General features: G+C 39.4%; 1 protein-coding gene across 1 annotated transcript in view; it reads left to right on the top strand.

The window, feature by feature from the left end:
- The window catches only part of KMT2C (lysine methyltransferase 2C), a 288,648-nt gene that overhangs the window by 104,302 nt on the left and 160,636 nt on the right, over positions 1-23,710 (top strand). The window contains 3 exon segments of the mRNA XM_062192886.1: positions 1,414-1,605; positions 4,797-4,945; positions 6,919-7,028. Coding sequence (XP_062048870.1) covers positions 1,414-1,605; positions 4,797-4,945; positions 6,919-7,028 — 451 coding nt within the window.

Genomic DNA, 23,710 nt, shown 5'->3' with positions numbered 1-23,710 from the left:
TATTGTTTAGAATAAGGCTAATTTCAATTTGATTGTGGCTTATGTTTTTAGGGGAAGAAACAAATCACAGATTTTGTTAAGAGAAATGTCAACTTAATAGCTTGGAGAAAATTATAAGAATATAATGATACTAGCGAATTGTATGGATGGTGGTATTCTATCTGGGTAACACAGGTTAGGAAATTGAAGAGATGATTCATTAGAAAAAGTATATAAGGGCCGGCGCCATGGCTCACTAGGCTAATCCTCTGCCTGCGGCGCCGGCACACTGGGTTCTAGTCCCAGTCAGGGCGCTGGATTCTGTCCCGGTTGCCCCTCTTCCAGGCCAGCTCTCTGCTGTGGCCCAGGAGTGCAGTGGAGGATGGCCCAAGTCCTTGGGCCCTGCACCCCATGGGAGACCAGGAGGAAGCACCTGGCTCCTGCCTTCGGATCAGCGCGGTGCGCCAGCCGCGGCAGCCATTGGAGGGTGAACCAACGGCAAAGGAAGACCTTTCTGTTTCTCTCTCTCTCTGTCTACTCTGCCTGTCAAAAAAAAAAAAAAAAAAAAAAAAGTTTATGAGAAGTATATTTTATGAAAAAACTATATGTAGTTGAAAATTTTTTTGCAGAAAATAAAGAATAGGGGCTGGCATTGTGTCGGAGGTAAAGTCACCACTTGCTGCTTGCAACCCCTATGGATGCCAGTTCGAGCCCAGGCTGCTCCACTTCCGATCCAGCTGCTTACTAATGTGCCTGGAAAGCAGTAGAGGGTGGCCCAAATGCTTGGGTCCTTATACCCACGTGATGGGATTTGGAAAAAACCTTATATATCACACTTAAGTATGCCATCCATCAGTTGTTGTCTTTTAAATACAACTTTGTGATCACTTGTTAATAGTTTTTGGTTTTCTTTAATCAGAGTTTTCAAAATTTTCCCCCCTTTTTAACAGGAACAAAAAATTTTAAATAAGCCAAGTCAGGGCCAGGCCAAACCCAGGGGCCAGGAGCTTCTTCTGGGTCTCCCAGATGGGTAGAGGGGCTTGAGTACTTGGGCCATCCTCCACTGCTGTCCCGGGTGCATTAATAGGGAGCTGGATCAGAAGTGGAGCAGCCAGGACTTGGACCATTTCTCACATGGCATGCTGCCATATGGATTGCCAGTGCTGCAGGTCCTGGCTTAACTCACTGTGCCACAGTTTAGGTCCCAACAAGTGAAATATTTGATCTGATATATTTACTATTTAAAAATAATAGGAAAAATTGGGTTGGGAATATATCATTATTTATTATTAAACTTAATTGTTTAGGTATAATCACTGACTAGAGAATAGAAGATACATTTCAAAAGCTTAATTTTTTCTGAACAGAATTTTAAATCACTGAAGCAGCCAAATAAAGCTACTTTTCTGTTTGTCTTCTTCACATTTTTACCAGTGAACAACTCTGCGCTTTTTGTTACTGTGGGGAAAAGAGTTCCTTAGGACAAGGAGACTTAAAACAGTTCAGAGTAACACCTGGATTTATCTTGCCTTGGAAAAACCAGCCTTCCAACATTGATGACAACAGCAATGGAGCCTGTGAGAAAATACCAAATTCAGCACCACGAAAACAAAGAGGACAGCGAAAGTAAGCAGTTTTGAATTTACATTGTTGGAAAGAATGAGTCTCTATATAATTCATTTTCATTGTAATGTTTATAAATGTATAAGTTGAGGTTGTCTCTGTTGAACAGTTTTTTATGTTTTTCACATTCATAGGATTTTTTTGATTTGCCATTAATCCAAGACTTTTCCCCAAAAATTAATATTTAAAAATGTTTGTAATCTTAATTTTATTTGTGTGATCATGAAAGTTAACTTTTGGTAGAAAAGTTCCCATAGCTGACGGGAATTCATAGAATTTATAAAAAGAAAGAAGACAAATCAATGGAGCCCTTCTTTCCTGCCTCAAAATGAGTTTTTAATTGTGTGTAAGAACACAGCACAATAATGAAGAGTGTTTTTTCACTGTTGTTCAGTTTACTTAACTTACACATATGTGTGTGTATTTTAGAGAATGATGAGCAATCATTACAGGTGGTAAATTTCTCCTATTGCAGTGCTTGCTTGCCTTGGTCTCTCCCTTTCCCTCCCATTCTTCCTCCTACTTCCCCTCCCTATGCACCCCCTTTGAATGCCCTTTCTAAATGTAAAGAAGCTGCTTTTTAAAACATAAAATAAGGATTTCTAAGATATTTTTACAACTGTGTATATCTGTGTATATGGGCCTACTGTAGCCACCTGAAACTTGTTCAGTATTTTTAAAAGTGTTTGTGCAGTTATGTTTAAATTTCTTCTTAATATGTGGATTTGCTTTGCGTGTTAAGGAAGTAGAAGTTTCTGCAGTTGTTGAGAGAGTCTAAAAATTAATTTAGCTTGGAAGGCTAACCAGCCCTCCCCCTTGAGGGTAATGATATAATCATCCAAGTGCTTATCTGGCTTATATCCAGGTTTAAATACTAAAGCATTATTGTGTTCTTATTTGATTGGCTCCTTATTTTGAAATGCTGCCAATGTCTTGATGACCTGAATAAGGAATGAAACAGTAACAAGAAAGAGAATCTTGTAAAAGAATTTAAGGTGGAATAGTTTAAGGAAGGTTGGAAGCACTATATTTGGAAATTCTTGATGTTTTGAAGGCTGTAGTTAAATCATATATAAGACCCTTATCTGTTTTCAGCTGAGTGCTCACATGTTGATAAAATATATCAAAAGCCTCGCAAACTTAAAATGTCTGTTACTAATTAGCAAATGTAATAGACCAAGCTAGGCTATATGTTACAGTTTTGTGTTTTGCCTTGGATATAAAATCCTGTCTTGAGTAATAAAATTAGGCTTCATTTACTTATTTTATAACTGATGTTAAATTTTACTGAAAACTTTCACGAGCTCATATAAATATATAAAAATTGTGTTGGTTTAATCAAAGTCTTTATGTGCACTTCGTTTATTAAAGTCTTTACGTGTACCATGTTTACTAAGTTATGATAACAAGCCCATTAATGAAGTATACTTTCAAAATTTAGCAGTCATTTAGGGGTAGATAATTTAGCTTTAAATATCTATAGATATGTTATTAATGAAGTATAAGCAGTCAGTTAATTTTTTAAAATGTGACAAAAAAGTTTTAAAATGATTTTCCCCTCTTGTTTATACGAAATATAACAAGATGTAATTAAGGATTCTTTCCCTTTTTCTTTTATAACTTAAAATTTCAGGGGTATGTGTTTCAGCTGACTTCTTGATTATCTTTCCAAAATTGAGCTGCTGTCATTGTAGGACTGGCATTGACATCTTACTGGTGTATGATATAGTCATACAAACTTATCTCAGACTCTGAAGGTTAAATTTGATTAAGATGCTGGTTAGAAGCTGCTTAGTAATGGACTGGATAGTCATTCTACTGGTTTTTACATCCCCCCACCCTATCAAATAGTAGTATCTCCCAAAAGCTAAAATCCTTTAGTATTTATAGATTAACTGCTATTTTTTTCCTCAGAAAATAGTAATGATTAATAATAAAATATTTATAGGAGTGGAGATATGTTTATAGAAAAGAATTTGTTCTCATTTTATGTGGACATTTATAAATGAGATTCTAAGGTTAGTATGCTGAACTGTTCGAACAAGTCTGCATTTCTAATGCTGAATATTAACAATTACTAGTTACATTTTTATAGTTTGATATTTAGTTGTACTTACTGAAATATGTTAATACTTTTTTTCTTTCAATGATTCCAGGTATAAAAAAGTTTAGTACCCTGGTCATTGTGCTGATTTTCTGTTAATAGGAATCATGATAAATATCCAGCAAACAGAAGTGCAGTGAGTTATGCTCTATATTCAATAGTGGTTTAATCCAGAATTATGATCAGGTTAACTACTATGATATTACGAGGAGATTCAAGCTTTAGTGGTAGTCATCTGATTTCCCATATTTAATGTTATACACCTGGTTGCCTTTGTTTACTTAACGATCTTAATTAATACCCAAAGTGTTAGGGCTTAAAAAAGTCTGAAATCTCCCATAGGTTATACACCTTATTTAAATTTTAAGCAGATGCATACTATAGTTTTTTGCTGATATGCTATCTCCTTACTCCCAAAGCATTTAATTACTGTTTTGTTTGTGCATTTTGCTTCTGATTTCTTTTTTTTAAAAGACTTATTTTATTTATTTGAAAGTCAGAGTTACAGAGAGGGGTAGAGACAGAGAGGTCTTCTATCCGGTGGTTCACTCCCCAGATGGCCACAACGGCCAGAGCTGCGCCGATCCAAAGCCAGGAGCTTCTTCCGGGTCTCCCAAGTGGTGGGTGCAGGGGCCCAAGAACTTGGGCCATCTTCTGTTGCTTTCCCAGGCCATGGCAGAGAGCTGGATCGGAAGAGGAGCAGCCGGGACTAGAACCGGCGCTCATATAGGATGCCGGCACTTCAGGCCAGGGCATTATCCTGCTGCGCCACAGCGCCAGCGCCTGATTTCTGACCTACTGTTACAGTGTGATTTCTGACATGGCATATGAGAGTGAGTTTTTAAAAAACTTATATTAGAGAATGCAGATTTAAATTTGTAATTGTAAGTTTAATGATTGTAAGTTTGAGGACTTTTCTTAGTTGTTGCTTACATAATATATTATAGCAACCAGTTTAGATTTATAACTCTGACCAATAATAACAGAATTAATAAAAATTTATTTGGCTGTGCATTTTACTTACATATTTATAAAATGATATGATTCTGTACTTGTTACCACTTTCACAGCTTTTCAATTTCATTTTCAGAGAACGATCTCCTCCGCAGAATGCAGTGTCTTGTGTAAGTGTAAGCACCCAGACAGCTTCAGATGACCAGGCTGGCAGATTATGGGATGAACTCAGTCTGGTTGGCCTTCCAGACGCCATTGATATCCAAGCCTTATTTGATCCTACAGGTATGATCGGCTCTTCCTTGACAGCTGACTCTTGATTCTGAAAGCATTTAAATCTTAGTGTGTTATCAACTTTTCTTACAGAGAATGTTTTCTAAAAATACTTAGGATCATATTATTGAAAATGATGTTAAGTATGCCTGGTTAGATAAAATACATTGTCTAAATTAATATTTACCTAATTTATTTAAAACCTGCATAGTGCCAGCACTAGACCAAATGATTTTACAAATATTTGCATTTACTGTTGTGTAGATATCAATGCCAGGGGATCTGACATTTTCTGAAAGAGACAATTTTAAAGGGATGTGCAAGAACTTGGGGAAGATGGCAGTCTGAGTCCAATTAATATGGGCATAAAGGACAATAGACCTAAGCCATGTGGGTTCTCTTTTAACAGTATAGTTGTGATGCTGTAGGGATTTTAAGTAAACCTCGTTCTACAATTGAACTACAGATTGACTGATAGTGGTTAATGTGCTATGTGATGGAGAATTTAAAGATTGGGCTAGAATTGATGAGTGATGTGTGCAATTACTGTGAGATGGGGCTGGCAGAATGGTGGTGTGTTTTCATCTTTCTTATAAAGATAAAATATCTTCAAGTATTATTTAAATAAAACAGTAAAATGATTTTATTGGAAGAAGTAATCACTAAGTTAGTGACTCACAAAATTTTCATGTGTGTCTGAATTACCTGGAAGGCTTGTTAAAAGATTTCTGGTCTGCCTGCAAGAAATTCTGTTTTAATACGTTTCTGTTGTGATCTGAGATTCTGCACTTTGAATCCCAGATTGATATCGGTGTCAGGTAATGGACTGGACCACAGTTTGTGAAGATCTGCTTTAGTGGGAATATCATTGTGTATTTCACAAGTTGGAGTTCAGCTTGAAATTTTTATGTCTTTATTTAGTCAGTACTTCTTAAAAGTTTTATTTATTTATTTATTTGAAAGGAACTTGGGGGGGGGGGGGGACAAAGAAAGGAACTTGACAGAGAGGTAGAGACACAGAGAAATCTTCCATATGTTGGTTCACTCCTTGATTGCACAGAACAGCCAGAGCTGGGTCAGGCCAAAGCTGTGACCCAAAAATTCCATCCAGGTTTCCCACATGGGAGACAAGAACATAAATACTGGGGCCAGCACTGTGGTGCCGTGGGTTAAGCTGCTATTGCAGTGCTAGCATCCCATACAGGCACTGGTTTGGGTCCTGGCTACTGCCAGTGCACCTGGGGAAACGGCAGAGGATTACCGAAGTCCTTGGGCCCCTGGATTCACATGGGAGACCTGGAAGAAGCTCCTGGCTCCTTGCTTCAACCTGGCTCAGCCCTGGTCATTGGTGGTCATTTGCGCAGTGAACCAACAGATAGAAGATCTCTCTCTCTCTAATTCTGACTTTCAAATAAATAAATTAATAAATTAAAAAAAAAAAAAGAACACAAGTACTTTGTCCATCATTTGCTACCTTCCAGGCATATTAGCAGGAAGCTGGATTGGAAGTGTTTAGTTGCTTGGACTTGAGCTGGTGCTGTGATACGGGATACAGCTGTCTCAAGTGTGGTTTAACCTGCTGTGCTACAAGGCCTGCCCACATTTGATTAATTTAAATATACATTATATTTATGTATCTGAAAGGCAGATATAGGCAGGCAGAGAGAATCTCCCATCCATTGTTCTCTCTCCAACTGTCTGTAACTATCAGGGTTATGCCTGGCTAAAGCCAGGAGCCCAGAATTCAATCTGGGTGTTCCCTGTGAGTGATTGGGACCCAACTACTTGGGATATCACCTGCTGTCTCCCAGGGTACACATGACCAGGAAACTGGAGTCAGAAGTGGAACCAAGACTTGAACCCAAGAACCTGATATGGAATGCAGCTGTCTCAAGCAGTATCTTAATGATAGTACCAAATGCCTGCCTCATGGTTAAGGCCTTTAATGTTTATTGGTTTGCTCTCTTTAATGTTTTCCATTTTAGGCACTTGTTGGGCTCATCACCGTTGTGTGGAGTGGTCACTGGGAGTGTGCCAGATGGAGGAAGCATTATTAGTGAATGTGGACAAAGCTGTTGTCTCAGGGAGCACAGAAGTGAGTAGAATAAACCAAATATTTAAACAACAGTTTTGTAACATCTACTTTCATTATCAAAGATTTAGTTGCAAGAAATCAAATAATTAGTGAAGTAAAAACTCTCCAATAGGAAATTATTTACATCAAGAATAATTTGTGCAAACCATTAGAATATAAAATGTTAAGCTACTCAATAAAGTTTCTTTTTTATTAAGAACTTATTTATTTATTTGAAAGGCAGACGTAGAGAGAAGATGGAGAGTCGTATAGAGACACAGAGATGCCAGCTATGTGCTAGGTCACTCCACAACTGTCCACAAGAGCTGGGACTGGGCCTGGCCGAAGCCAGGAGTCTTTAACTCCATCTAGGTCTCCCATGTGGTTGCAGGGGTCCAAGGATTTGGGCCATATCCCACTACAGTTCCCAGGTGCATTAGCCGGGAGCTGGATTGGAAGTGTAACAGCCAGAACTTGAACCAGTTCTCATATAGAATGCATCTCAGGCAGCAGTTTAACTCATGCCACAACTCCAGGCCCCTTTAGTCTTTTCTTTTTTTAAAAAAATATTTATTTGAAAGGCAGAGTTCCAGAGAGACAGAGACAGAGAGAGAGAGGAAGAGAGAGGTCTGCATCTGCTGATTCACTCCTCAAAAGGCTACAACAACCTGAGCTGAGCCAATCTGAAGCCAGAAGAGCCAGAAGTTTCTTCCAGGTCTCCCATGCGGGTGCAGGGGCCCAAGGACTTGGGCCATCCTCTACTGCTTTCCCAGGCCATAGCAGAGAGCTAGATTGGAAGTGGAGCAGCCAGGACTCAAACCAGTGCCCATATGAGATGTCAGCACTGCCGGTGGCGAATTTTTCCATTATGCCACAGTGCTGGCCCCTTAATCTTTAAACTAAATATTTACACTTAAACCAGAAATTTCAATTCTTATAAATGGGTAATACTATGCTATATATATCCATGATTACCTACTCATTAAGACAGTATTTTATTTACTGGGATGGCAGAGGTACAGAGAGACAGAGGAAGAGACAGAGAGGTCTTCTGTCAGCTAGTTCACTCCCCAGATGGCTGCAATGACTGGGGCTGGGCCAGGCTGAAACCAGGAGCCAGGAGCTTCTTCTGGATCTCTTATGTGGGTGCAGGGGCCCAAGGAGTTGGGCCATTTTCCGCTGCTTTCCCAGGCACAATAGCAGACATTGGATTGGAAGTGGAGCTGCTGGTGCTACAGGTGGTGGCTTAACCCACTATGGCACAACGCTGGCCCCAAGATGAAACTGTTTAATAATGGTTTAAAATAAGATACCCAAGATTTGACTCATCTTTAGTTCACATTTTGATAAATTAATCATTGATTTAAATGCTTCTTTTTAGTCCAGTTTGCAATTCAGCTACTCTTTTTGGTATCAAATAATGTGCACACAGCTTGGCATTTTTTAAGACTTTTCACCGTAATTTTCATTAAAATCTGAAACCATTAGAAAAAGACAGCAGTTACTCCCATCTATAAAGAAACCAACTCTTATGAAGTTGTATTTCTGTGCTTTTTACAACTTTCCTTTGGTTTTTGTTGGGTGTATTTGGGAGAAATGGGACAGCTCTTTCAAAGACCTTCCTTTTTGAATATAGAAACTAATGGCCTTCAATAAGATTCAAGTTATGAAAATTTCTTTACTCAGATTATCAAAATGATATGATTTACAAGAATAAAGTCAGAGTGCATGTTTGGGGAATTTGACATTAAATTTATGTGCATGTTATCAAATTTTGAACAATGTAATGCATCATAGTTTATACATATATATACATACATAGTTTATACATTTATCAAAGTAAGACTGTGATAGATTATGGGACTGGTATTGTGGTATAATGAGTAACTCTGCCACCTGCAACATTGGCATCTCATATGGTTGCTGGTTCAAGTTCCAGCTGCTCCACTTCCAATCCCGCTCCCTGCTAATGGCCTGGGAAAAGCAGGGGAAGATGTCCTAAGTGTCTGGACCCTCGTGACCCATATGGGAGACCTGGACGAAGCTCCTGGCTTCTGCCTTTGCCTAGCACTGGCTGTTGGGACCATATGTGGAGTTAACCAGCAAATGGAAAATCAGTCTCTCTCTCCCCTTCTCTCTCTGTAACTCTTCCAAAATAAAAAAAAAAAAAAAAAAAAAAAAAAAAAAAGATAAATAAATCTTAAAAAAGTAAAAAGACTGTGGTAGATCATTAAGAGCCATCCCTTTTATGTAGTTATATTTAGAGCTCAGTGCTATGCCCTACTACTGGCAGAAGAATCTCAGGGTCTTGAGAGACCTACATTTCTTCTGACTTTGTCTAGGCATTAGTATTAAGTGGGCCGAAGCATCTTGAATGTGGATGAAATATTTGGAGCAGGTAGAAGTTTAGAAGGGAACCAGTGGCAGCATTGCCAAACCTTTACCTCTCTAGTAGATTCAGTCATTCAGAATTTACGTTGGTGCAAATCCTTTATTTGTGATTCCTCTGGTTTTTTGTCTTGCTGTGTTCCTTCTTTATTAGATAGGCACAGCATGGAGCAGTTAGTTACAGCTTTACCCCTAAGATAGGAAGATTTGTCTCACTATCAAAATGTCAAACATGTAATAACAGGTATTCTCGTATTTTGCTCCTGGAGGGAAATTTAGTGATGCCTAATAAATTATAATTACATTTATATTTTGATTCTTTTAGAAATCCATTCTGAATATGCCTCCAACAATACAAAAATGTGTAATTGAATAAACTATGCTACATCACAAAATGGAGTACTGTGTAGTTGTAAGACCAGTGAGGTAGTGTTGACGTGGGCATTTAGTGTATTCATAAGCCCATATCAGATTGCCTGTTTTTGTTGTTGTTGTTGTTTTGTTGTTGTTGTTACTTTTCTGTTTTTTTAAGATTTATTTATTTTGAAAAGTAGAGTTACAGGGAGAGGGAGAGGGAGGAGAGAGAGAAAGAGAGAGAGAGAGTATACCAACTACTGGTTCACTCCCCAAGTGGCTGCAACAACTGGGGCTGGGTCAGGTTGAAGCCAGGAGCCAGGAGCTTCTCAATCCACATGATTGTAGTGGCCCAACCTGGTTTTCCAGGCATATTAACAGGGAACTGGATTGAAAGTGGGGCATTTGGGACTTGAACCACCACCCATATGGAAAGCTGGACCTACAGGTGGTGGCTCAAACAGGTATGTCACAGCGCCAGCCCCAAGTGCCTGGGTTTGACACTGGCTGCAGCAATCTGACTCCAGCTTCCTGATAGTGCAGACCCTAGGAAGCAGTGGTAATGACCCAATTAATTGAGTTCCTGCTACCCATTTGGGAGACCTGTACTAAAATTCAGGCTACTGGCTTTGGCTAGTTCAGTCCCAGCCATTGTGGCCATTTGAAGAGTGAGCTAGTAAACTGGGGAGGTGGGTTTCATGTTTACCTTCTTTCTCTTCCTCTGCCTCTCAAGAAATAAAAGTGAAAGATAATCTCTCTGAACTGATTTTATTGGTTTCCATTATATGCTATTAAGTGAACAAAAAATACAAGAGTATTTATTATGTGCTACCTTTTATGTAATTAAGAGTGACATATAAGAAACATATGTATGCTCATTTTTTAAATATATACACAGGAAGGAGAAACCAAAAGTGAAAGAGAATGGAGACTATGGGGAGGTGGTGGGAAACAGATGGAAAGAAGGGAATAAGATCCATATAGTGTGGATGAAATTTTAGTGATGGTTTGCATAGCCTTATTTTATTGTATGGTACAAGAAATATAGAAATATTTCACATATGCTACAGAAAAGCAGTCATCACTAACCAGGATGTGGGGCAACACAAAAATGAATGGCAAAATTCATACCAAAGGGGAATAGAAAATGACAACCTAAGTTAGTTGTAGAAAACAGTATCTTGATTAGGTAACGTTATCCTAAAGAGAAAATGAACTGTACAAGCATCATGTAATCTTTTAGTAAATATATTTATCGTAGGAGTATGTTTGAGGAGTCTGAAGCTACGTTTTTGTTTTTTTTTTTAAGATTTATTTTATTCTATTTATTTGGAAGGCAGAGTTGCAGAGGGAGGGAAGGAGAGAGGGACAGAGGGAGAAACAGAGATAGAGAGCAAGCCATTTTCCTTTTTTTTGACAGGCAGAGTGGATAGTGAGAGAGAGAGAGAGAGAGAGAGAGAGAGAGAGAGAGAAAGGTCTTCCTTTTTGCCGTTGGTTCACCCTCCAATGGCCGCTGCGGCCGGCGCATCATGCTGATCCGAAGCCAGGAGCCAGGTGCTTTTCCTGGTCTCCAATGCGGGTGCAGGGCCCAAGGACTTGGGCCATCCTCCACTGCCTTCCTGGGCCACAGTAGAGAGCTGGACTGGAAGAGGGGCAACCGGGACAGAATCCGGTGCCCCGACCGGGACTAGAACCCGGTGTGCCGGCGCCGCAAGGCGGAGGATTAGCCTGTTAAGCCACGGCGCTGGCCGCAAGCCATTTTCTATACCCAAATGGCTGTAAAGGCCAAGGCTGGACCAGGCTGAAGCAAGGAGCTTCTTCCATGTTTCCCAAGTGGTTGCAGGTATCCAAGCATTTGGGCTATCCTCCACTGCTTTCCCAGGCATATTAGCGTGAGCTAATTAGAACTGGAGCAGCTGAGACTTGAGGCAGCATCCATATGGGATACCAGTTGTTGCAGGTGGCAGCTTAACCCACTACACCTCAACACTGGCCTCTGAAGCTGCTTTTTACAGTAAGTGAACAATTAAGTCGATATTTTGCAGATGCTGACTGCTGGATTTTTCAGTGTTGAAGAATAGAAAGGCTAAATGAGATTTGTAGTGTTGGAGTAGAATCAATACAAGAGTAATTCAGAAAGTTTGTGGAAAATGAAATAAAAATATATTTGGTTTCATGCAGAAAATTTTCATCCTTTAACTCTTGTTTTAGTTGTTGCTTTATGCTACATTATATAGATCCTATCTTCAAGCAGTATTGTATAGTTTCAGCTGCAATAAAAGCATATTTCCTTTTCTCCCCTCTTTGTGCTACTGCTATTATGCATTTGTTTGGCTTCTACATATGTCATAAACTTGATAATAGATATTGCTGTTTTAAAAATTATTTATTTGAAAGACACATATACAGAGAGAACACTGCCAATTTGGGGTCATACCCCAAATGGACGCAGTGTTCCTATTTACAAAGTCCTAAGCCAGGAAGTCAATCCAGCCTCTCCTGTGTAGGTAGCGGGAACCAGTCACTTGAGACTTTATTGGAAAGTCAAAGTTGGAGAGAGGGAGGGACGGAGAGGCAGGGAGATCTTCTATCTGCTGGTTCACTCCCCAGATGACTGCAATGGCCTGTGCCAGGACAGACAAGCCAGAAGTCAGGAGCTTCTTTCAGGTTTCCCATGTGGGTAGTAAGGTCCTAAGTTCTTGGGCCTTCTTCTGCTACTTTCCCCAAGCCATTAGCAGGGAGCTGGACTGAAAGTAGAGCAGCCTGGACATAACTGGCGCCAAATGGGATAACAGCATTGCGGAGGCAGCTTTACCTGCTATACTACAATGCCAGCCCCTAACCTTCCGTTGTGAAAGGTATTTTTTATGTATTTTGATAGGGCAGTTGGCATTTCCCCCTCAACAGTTTATATACATGCCACAGTCTCCTCCCTTTAGTGACTTCTGAGGAGAAATCTGTCACCATTCTATTCTTTGTTCCTCTGTGCGTGACATTTCATTATCTGACTTATGCTCTGGCATAATTTCCTTTATGTTTCTTAGGTTTGGGGTTTGTTGAATTTCTTGGATCTGTGATGTTATAGTTCTTTTTATGGTTAGAAAAGTTTTGGTGGTTATTTCTTTTTATTTGACAGATAGAGTTAGACAGTGAGAGAGAGAGAGAGAGAGAGGTCTTCCTTCCGTTGGTTCATCCCCTAAATGGCCACCACGGCCGGAGCTACGCCGATCCAAAGCCAGGAGCCAGGTGCTTCTCCTGGTCTCCCATGCAGGTGCAGGGCCCAAGCACTTGGGCCATCCTCCACTGTCTTCCTGGGCCACAGCAGAGAGCTGGATTAACTAAGTGAGCCAAGGCACTGTCCTGGTGGTTATTTCTTGAAGTTATTTTTTTTTTTTCTGTAATCTGCTTCACCCCGCCCCCTCCAGCTACCTCCTCCCCCCTTTTTTTAAAAAAATTTCTTTATTTTTAAAGCAGAGTTACATGGAGGGGGGGAGAGATCTTCCATCTGTGGACTGACTTCCCAAATGGCTGCAATGGCAAAACCAAAAATGTGAAACTCCATCTGGGTCTCCCTTGTGGGTGGCAGGGCCCCAAGTGCTTGGCCAATTTTCCACTGGTCTCCCAAGCATGGTCGTTAATCACATCCAATGTAGTTTTCATTTCAGATGTGTTTCTTTTCTTTTAAGATTGTTTATTTGTACAGTAAAGTGATTGTGGGATGGAAGAGACAGAGAAAAAAGAGATAAAAATAATCTTCCCATCCATTGGTTCACTCCCCAAATGACTGCAGGGACTCCATGTGGTCTCCATCATGGATGCAGGGGCCCAAGAACTTGAACCATCTTCCACTGCCCTCTTAGGCACATTAACAGGGAGCTAGATCCAAAGTGGAACTCCTAACTGGTGGGTGCTTTGATGTGGGATGCTAGCAGCTGAACCTGTTCCTCCACAACAGATGTTTTTCAAAAGTTTGATTTGGATCTTTTTATCTTCCATATTTCTTCTTTTTGAATAATGAGATATACAAACAGTTTTAATGTTCTTGCCTGGTAATTTTAACTTGTGTGTCAGTTCTGATTGATAGATGTGATTCCCATTTCTTTTGATGCTTGATAATCTTTATTTGGATGCTGAACATTGTATTTTTTACTTGTGGAGGGCTGAATTCTCTTTTTGTGTAAGTTTTGTGCTTTGTTTTGGGTTGTGTATTTCAGTTGTTAACCAGTTTCTTTCTTTTGGGTTTTGATTTTATTACTTGTTAGCCATATATGAAGCTGTGCTTAATGTAGGAGTAATTATTCTTCACCACTGAGGCAAAACCTTCCTGAGGACTCTGTTTAATGCCTCCTAAAGTTTTTTTCCAGTTTGGTTGGTGTCTTGATTGCCAGGCTCTGGGTAGCTTCCTTGCATGCATTTGCTGAGTAGCACTGTGGAAAGCATGAGAGTTTGTCTAGATCCACAGAGCTGTTTCCTGTGTAACAGCTCTGTACTCGCAGTACTCTGGCCATCCCCTCTGACTGCCTTGTGAATCTCCTGGCTCTCAGCTCTGTTCAATTTTGCAATCAGCTGTGATTTGGCTCGGTTTCCGCTTGGAAAGGCTCTCCAGGCCGTGTGCTGGGACATTTCTCTTTGTTCAGGAGACACTGTCCTTTTTTCTCTGATGTTCACCTTTTTGAAAACCATTTTTCCTGTGTTTGTTATATTGGCTGTTTCAGAGATGAGGTTAAATCTGGTTTCTGTCACTCCATCTTGGCCAGAATTAGAAGTGTTATGTAAGTAGCCCAACTGAACTATGAAAAGTTTATTTCACAGTAGAAAACCAGCAGTTAAGCTTCTTGATACCACATTGTCAGGTCCTTACCATTTTTCCTCTGTGCATCCATACATATTGATCTCTTCAGTCCAGTTTCTTCTCTGGTCAAAAAGATGGCAGGCAGGAGTTTAAACTTCTAAATTCATACTCTCATGATAGCATTCAGAACTCAAATTGTAACTCTAATTATTATTATAGTTTAGAAAAATCCTTTCCAGGTAGTAAATCTTTTCCGGATTGGAACAGATTTCTCCAAGTATTTCATTAGCTAGAATTATCTCCAGTGTTGCATTCCTTAACAACCATGATCAGTTATAGCTTTTCTCTAGGCCTGGGAGTGGTGCTTACTGATTTCTTCTCCATATAAGAGGGTGGTTATCTGAAAAAAAGAATTCTTAAAATTCTTTGGAAGGATGAAGGGTAAATGGATGTTTGGTGGATGTTTTGTAGTCTAACAGAATCTTTTATTGGAAACATGTTAACTAAGGTTGCCTGAAAATATTTAGGTATAGGAAAGATTTAATAAAGTGCTTAGAGGATGTGTCTGCTACAGCAGATTAACATAAGGGTTCTATCTAGGCAGTGAGGTCAACTTTGAACAAACTTTGGAAATCAGAGGGTATGCAGGTTTTTGAAAATGGTCAAATATGTGAATGAGAGAAAAAGGTGGAGAATACTGCGGAAATAGGAATGGAAAGTTTCCTTAGCTTTGCTTGCCAAACTGAGGAATTCCATTAATAAAATTTGTTAAGAGCAGCATTAACACATCTGATGGTAGCATTTTCTAGTTGAATTGAAGGGGGCTTGTTCAAAGATAGATTTAGTCTTCTGTAAATAAAGGCCAATGAATATAAATGTATGAGTAAATGTAAAGATGAAATACAGTGATAGAGTAGTGTTTGAGTCTGTATGAATTATATGGAGGAGTTCCAGATGTTTTTGCCTGAGTGTGTGGTAACACTGAGGAGTTTTGCTTTGTGCTGAACCAGAAACCCTGTGTAGCCTGCCTCTCTCTCTCTCTCTCTCTCTCTCTCTCTCTCTCTCTCTCTATATATATATATATATATATATATATATCTGAGTTTTCTTAATATCAATGAATGCACATAAAACCAGCCAATGGAGAATGTTAACAAAGAGGAGAAAAGAAATTGCAAAACTGACTCTGGTCAATGTTTAGTGAATAAAGCGCAGCAAAGATAGGTATCACACACAGTAAGTTACAGGATGGGGCCTGTGCTGCAGGGCGAAGCAGGTAAAGCTGCTGCCTGCAGTGCTGGCATCCCATATGGGCTGCTCCACTTGTGATCTAGCTCTCTGCTACGGCCTGGTAAAGCAGTACAAGATGGCTCAAATCCTTGGGTCCCTGCACCTATGTGGGAGACAAGGAGGAATCTCCTGGTTCCTGGCTTTGGGTAGGCGCAGCTCAGTTATATGAAGTGTAGGTATAGTACTATAGGTTGCATTAATTGATTTAAAGGCAGTATGGTCAATTATTTCAAAAGTCTTTGTATCAACAATTTTTTAAATAAAATATGTTTTGAAGATTTATTTATTTGAAAGATAGAATTACACACACACAGAGAAATCTTCCATCTGCTGGTTCACTCCCCTAATCGCCACAGTCCAAAGACAGGAACCAGGACCTTCTTCTGGGTCTCCCGTGTCAATGACAGTGGCCCAAGCATTTAGTACCATATTGGAAGTAAAGCAGCCGGGACTCAAACTGATGCCCACATGGGATGCCAGCATTGTAGGCCGGAGGTTAACCACTGTGCCACAGCACTGACCCCTAAATAAAATATTAGAAAATATCTAAATAATACATTATTTTTATTTTTAATGGGAAGTAATTAGGAATCTTGATTCTTTCTTCTCAAACAGTGTTAGCTAATATCAAAGTGACATCTTCCTCAAGTCATACTACTTGTTTACATGCTGAAATTTCTTCATCCTCACAGTTTGAAATTATTTTAGCTTTTAACTCTAAAATGCAAGGTTATAAGAGACATTCAAAAGTCATTTATGTTTTATTTGATCACAGTGCCAAGTGCAATGTCCTGATTATTGACCTTGGAATACTATTAGATGCACTATACCTTCCAACTTGACCTTGAAATTTTTATGTTAGAAAAAATAAGGAAGAAGCTAAGAAGAAACTAGAAATTTCTGTTTTAGAAAACTTAAGAGTTTTAGGTGCCTAGTAAAAAACCAGTTAATTTGATAAGCCTATTCAGTGAAGATGTCCTTGGCCTTAAAGTTTTCTGAGAAAAAGTCATGGTCTCTTTTTAATCTTTTTTTTTTTATTTTAAATAAGTCTGATTTTAACAAATGAGCTTACTTTTGTGATAGTGGTGAAAGATGTTCTTTGATATATTCAAAGATTGTGCTACATAGGAGAGTGTCAGAGAATCATAAGAAATTACATACTATAGTACTTCAAGAAATTCTTGGAAAAATGGAATGAAAAGATAAGTTCATTTTATTGCAAAAATTAAAATTCATATAAGTCTTAGTTCATGGAATAAAAACAAGTATTCATATTTTTGTATGCTTTTAAACAATCATAATTCTTTTTTAAATTTTATTTATTTGTTTGAGAGGTAGAGTTATAGACAGTGAGAGTGAGAGACAGAGAGAAAGGTCTTCCTTACATTGGTTCACTCCCCAAACGGTCGCAGCAGCCGGAGCTGCGCCGATCCGAAGCCAGGAGCCAGGAGCCTCTTCCAGGTCTCCAACACTGGTACAGAGGACCAAGGACTTGGGCCATCTTCTGCTGCTTTCCCAGGCCATAGCAGAGAGTTGGACTAGCCAGGACTAGAACCGGTGCCCATATGGGATGCCAGCTCTGCAAGCAGAGGATTAACCCACTGTGCCACGGTGCTGCCCCCCCCAAAAAATCATATATATATATATATTTTTTTGATAGGCAGAGTGGACAGTGAGAGAGAGAGAGAGATAGAAAGGTCTTCCTTTTGCTATTGGTTCACCCTCCAATGGCCGCCGCAACCGGCGCGCTGTGGCCAGCGCATCACGCTGATCAGGAGCCAGGTGCTTCTCCTGGTCTCCCATGCAGGTGCAGGGCCCAAGCACTTGGGCCATCCTCCATTGCACTCCTGGGCCACAGCAGAGAGCTGGCCTGGAAGAGGGGCAACCGGGACAGAATCCGGCGCCCCGACGGGGACTAGAACCTGGGGTGCCAGCGCTGCAGGTGGAGGATTAGCCTAGTGAGCCGTGGCCCATGAACTAAAAGTGGGCTTTGCAATTTCAGGTGATTGAAAACAAAATTAAAAGAATAATATTCCATAGCATAAGAAAATCTTATGAAATAAAGTTTTATTAGAACCAATATTTGCATATTGCCTGTGACTTTTGTTGTCTGGCAAGGAACAGATTTCAGTTGTTGCTGCAGAGATTTCATAGTCTTTGAATTGCTGCTTGGCTTCTAGAAATCACAGTGCCATGTGTATTGCCCAGGCGTCATGTTTACTTCTTCTTCGTCTTTTTTTGTTTACCATTTGAAAGGAGAAAAGTGCTTTTTTGGGGCATAGTGGAATAATCTTATTGTTATTAAATTATGTGGAAAAGCATTATATTTATCATGCTGGAACACCATAGCTTTGCTAAGAAACACAATATATGTCAGTACTACCAGAGTGCTCCTGTGAACACTTTCTTTCTTTCTTTCTTTCTTTTTTTTTAATTAAACTTTTATTTAATGAATATAAATTTCCAAAGTACAGCTTATGGGTTACAATGGCTTCCCCCTCCCAAAACTTCCCTCCCACCCACAACCCTCCCCTTTCCCGCTCCCTCTCCCCTTCCAATCATATCATGATTCATTTTCAATTCTCTTTATATACAGAAGATCAGTTTAGTATATATTAGGTAACGATTTCAACAGTTTGCCCCCATATAGCAACACAAAGTGAAAAAAATACTGTTGGAGTACTAGTTATAGCATTAAATAAGAGTGTACAGCACATTAAAGACAGAGATCCTACAAAATATTTTTTTTTAAAAATTAATTTTCTATGCCATTTCCAATTTAACACCAGGGTTTTTTTTTTTTTCATTTCCAATTATCTTGATATACAGAAGATCGATTCAGTATATAATTAGTAAAGATCTCATCAGTTTGTACCCACGCAGAAACACAAAGTGTAAAAATACTGTTTCAGTAGTAGTTATAGCATCACTGCACATTAGACAACACATTAAGGACAGATCCCACATGGGATGTAAGTACACAGGACTTCTGTTGCTGACTTAACAATTTGACACTCCTGTTCATGGCGTCAGTAATCTCCCTAGGCTCTAGTCATGAGTTGCCAGGGCTATGGAAGCCTTTAGAGTTCTCTGACTTTGATCTTATTCCGATAGGGTCATAGTCAAAGTGGAAGTTCTCTCCTCCCTTCAGAGAAAGGTACCTCCTTCTTTGATGGCCCCGTTCTTTCCACTGGGATCTCACTCGCAGAGTTGTTGTTGTTCTAGTACTAGTGGTTGAACTCTGTAATTAACACACAATTATTCTTAGGTGTTTAAATTTTAACTGAAAAGTGATCCCTGTTAAATTTAAGAGTGGAAAAAGAGAGGGAGGAGATGTACAATTTGGGACATGCACAATCAGACTTGCCCCAAATGATGGAGTTAGAAATTTGCCAGGGGATTCCAATACAATCCCATCAAGGTGGCATGTACCAATGCCATCTCAATAGTCCAAGAGATCAATTTCAGTTCACATTCGATGGCTCTGATAGGTCTAAGAATCAAAGGGATCACACAAACAAGTCAAGTGTCTGCTAATACTAACTGATAGAATCAAAAAGGGAGAGAAAGATCCAACTTGGGAAGTGGGATACACAGCAGACTCATAGAATGGCAGATGTCCTAAACAACACTCTGGCCTCAGAATCAGCCCTTAAGGCATTCGGATCTGGCTGAAGAGCCCATGAGAGTATTGTAGGCATGGAAAGCCAAGATACCATGGAAAAGAAAAAAAAGAACAACACTTTCAACTTAGAAGAATGTAGTAGTGAGAGAAAATTAATTAAAGCAAAATCTCAGCACAAAATTTCTTCACAAAAGTAAAAAATGAAAATGAGGCCACAGTAAAAGTGAGATTCAGAATGGCTCATTTGCTAGTTGAGAAACAAGCAAGTGGTAAGTTAATTAAATTGTTTCAATTGTAGCATGCAAAGAAATGTGCAGATTTCTTTAAAACTATTGGCCTTTTGGGTTGTTGCTGGGGCATAGCATGTTAAGCCACTGCCTGTGACTCTGACATCCCATTTAAGTACTGGTTCAATTCCTGGCTCTCTACTTCCCATCCGTGTTCATAGCCCGGGAAGGCAGCAGAGTATGGTGCAAGTGTCTGGGGACTCTGCACCCATGTGGGAGACCTGGAAGAAACCCCTGGGTCCTGGCTTCTGCCCAGCCAGTCCTGTTGTTGGCAGTCATGTGGGGAGTGAATGAATAGATTGAAGATCTCTCTCTGTCTCCTTCTTTCTGTAACTCTCCCTTACAAATAAATAAATTTTAAAAGTAAAATAAAAGCTATTTGCCTTTCAGTATGAATAGTTGCTCTAAAAGTTAAGTTTATTGGGAGCTATGTAATTTTAAAAAACGTTTATGATTTCTAATGATTTTCCTAGGCTTTTGAGTAGTCAGTAGATGTTACAGTTCTGCTCAGTCATTAGTTATTCCAGGCAATGCTGAATTTGCCGTGATTGAAGATTAATCTTTAGGATTTGTCTTTGTGAAACAACTATAAGAAATTAAGAAGAACACACTAAATCGTTATAGCCTGGAGTAGAATCTGCTAAGATGTGTTACAAATAACAGTGTTTAAAAACAGAAAAAGATTTTAGTAAATGATTGTGGTAGCCACTGATTTTTCCCTGTACTCTTCATTAGCAGGCATTTTGTAGAAAATATTCATTTATTTAAAAGTGGAGGGAACTTAAACATTTTACACATGCTTATATATGTAATGTATTTGTAAAGCACGGAGAGGTGGAGAGGGAGGGAAGGAGAGAGAGACAGAGAGAAAGATTGATTGAGCTCAAGATCTCATCTGCTAATTTATTCTTCATATGCTTGTAACAGCTGGAGGTGGACTAGGCCAAAGCCAGGAGCTTGGAACTCAATCCAGATCTCTCATATGGGTGCCAGGAACTCAGCTACTTGAGATTTTATCTGCTGAGTCTTAGGATGGACATAAGTGGGAAGCTGAAATTGGGAACAGAGCTAGGACTGAGAAGCAGGCACACTGACATGAGACCTGGGTACCCCAAGCAGCAGTTCAAACATTGTACCAAATGTTTGTACCTATAGAAGATATTTTAATCTGTTATATGTTTCTGAACTACTAATGTCGGCAATGATTTGATTTTGGTCTTGTAAACTTCATCAGATTCCATGAATTTTTGTGAGATACACTCTTAGGTGCTACTATACGGAATTTGTCTTCTGCATAGCAGTTTAATGATTTAAAAGTGGTAAAAGCTTTATTGTAATTTTTTGAGCTTAGAGTGGAAATTGAATTTTTTCTGAATGAGAAGACAGCCTTCAACCATTAAATATTTGGAAGTTAGCTTTTGTTGCAGGCTTGATAATATTTATTAACAAGCTCAATCTAAATTTACAATATGAAACATAATGTACACATGAAACTTATACTATGGTAATATCATTTGTATAACAGTGAATGGGGTTTGGTTTACGACTATGGCACACTGCTTTGTGTGTTAAAGTACTAATCTCCATTCCCATATAAATTTACTGCTGAAATATTATTTAAGTTCAAACCAGAGTTATGGTAGCAGTTTTAGGACCTCATAGCAAGTGCAAAGGTAATTTTCTTATTTCAATATTCATTTAACTGCAGTTGAGCTTCTATTATCCTTTAATTTCAAATGATTATTCTGGGGCCGGCACTGTGTCAGAGTGTTAAGCCTATACCTGCAGTGCCAGTATCCCATATCGGTATGGTTCTAATCCTGGCAGCTCCACTTCCAGTCCACCTCCCTGCTAATGTGCCTGGCCTAGCAGTGGAAAATGGCCCAAGTGCTTGGACCCCTGTACCCATGTAGGAGACCTGGATATAGCTCCTGGTTTCAGCCTGGAGCAGCCACAGCTGTTGCAGCCATTTGGGGAGTGAATCAGCAGATGGCAGACCTCTCTGTCTCACCTTCTCTCGCTGTAATTCTGCCTTTCAAATTAAAAAAAAAAAAAAAAAAGATTCTGCAATGTAATGACATGCATATCCTCTGTTAAGATTGTATGCCTGGGCTGGCACTGTGGCTCAATAGGCTAATCCTCTGCCTGCGGTGCTGGCACACCAGGTTCTAGTCCTGGTCGCCCCTCTTCCAGGCCAGCTCTCTGCTGTGGCCTCAGGAGTGCAGTGGAGGATGGCCCAAGTTCTTGGGCCCTGCACCCGCATGGGAGACCAGGAGAAGCACCTGGCTCCCAGCTTCAGATCAGTGCGGTGCGCCGGCGGCCATTGTGGGGTGAACCAATGGCAAAAGGAAGACCTTTCTCTCTCTCTCTCTCTCACTGTCCACTCTGCCTGTCAAAAAAAATTAAAAAAAAAAAATTATGCCTGTATATTGATAACAGTACTTGACAGTATCTTTGTGTTAAAAGCATTTTTTTTAAAGATTTATTTATTTATTTGAAAGAGTTATGCAGAGAGGGGAGTGGCAGAGAGTGAGAGAGTGGTCTTTCATCCGCTGGTTCACTCCCCAATTGGCTGCAACGGTCTAAGCTGCCCCAATCCAAAGCCAGGAGCCAGGAACTTCTTCCGGGTCTCCCATGTGGGTGCAGGGGCCCAAGTACTTGGGCCATCTTCCACTGCTTTCCCAGGCCATAGCAGAGAGCTGGATGGGAAGTGGAGCAGCAGGGTTGCCTGTGCTTCAGGCCAGGGCATTAACCTGCTGTGCCACAGCCATGCCCCATGAAAAGCATTTTTAAATATGGATATATAGAATCTCAGTGTACATTACAATGAACAAATGGAGTATATAATTCATTTCGTTGATATGGAAAAATGGACTTGAATTCAATTAAATAAAATGGTATGGCCTCCTCAATTCCTTTATTTTTCTTCATTAGTAGATCTAGGATACTAAAAGTTGTACACAATTATCATTGTATTTTGAACAATACCTATCAATGAACTTTCCAAAATTTCACTCTTGTTAAAACAAGAAATATGTGTATAATATCTTTCTCCCACAGAATTTAAAATATCTACCTAGCCCTTTGCACTTTTGAATAAGGCTAAACAAAACAAAACAAAAAATCTGTTCTCCACAAATTTTTAAACTTCAGTTAAGCTCATGTGCAAATTGGATTTAAATGACTTCTGTAACCTAAGTGTTATCAGGATAAAAAATATCCCTGTTGGAAAATTGCCTCATCTAGTGCCTCAAAATATCTGCAAATTTTCAGAAACAAAGTTCAACAATACATTACAATTACTAGATACCCTAGAAGATAAGATCAAAGTATTGAACACAGTGAAAAAGAAAAGACAATAAGAAAATGTTCTCAGGTTCTTTGGGCACTTTGTCTTTTCATATAACATCATAAAAATTTAAAATGAGGATGTGATATGTTTGCAGTCTTAAGACACAGAAAACCCTGACAATAAAAGAAAATATAGAATTAAACTACATTACAAAAGTAACATGTTGCACATACCGGAAGAGCAAAAACACAAGTGTTAGAGAGGAAAAATGCAACAGATGCAATAATGGATAATAAGAGGAATAGGCTCTAGAGTATACAACACAATTTGAATAGAAAAAGAAAGATAATAGAGATAATAGAAAGATGATAATAAAGAAGTGTGCAGCAGACTGATGCAGTTTTTAAGAGACAATATAAAGGTCCAATAAATAAACACATGACAAAGGTACACAATCCCATCAGTAAATATAAAATGTGAATTTTGAAACTACGTTTAGATAGTATTGCATACTAGATCAAGAAAAATTACATCCAAATGTATTAAGTGTTGGCCTGGATTTGTATCATTGGGCTCTCTTACTCAGCTGATGAGAGCGAGTGAGAATTGGAACATTCACTTGGGAAAACAGATTGTAATTTTTGGGTAAAGTTGATAAGACATCTATCTTATGAC

The sequence above is a fragment of the Lepus europaeus genome, chromosome 5 (genome assembly GCF_033115175.1).
Source record: "Lepus europaeus isolate LE1 chromosome 5, mLepTim1.pri, whole genome shotgun sequence".
Classification (NCBI taxonomy): Eukaryota; Metazoa; Chordata; class Mammalia; order Lagomorpha; family Leporidae; genus Lepus; species Lepus europaeus.
The sequence above is the reverse complement of the archived record's forward strand: the minus strand, read 5'-3'. Positions and strand labels throughout refer to the sequence as shown.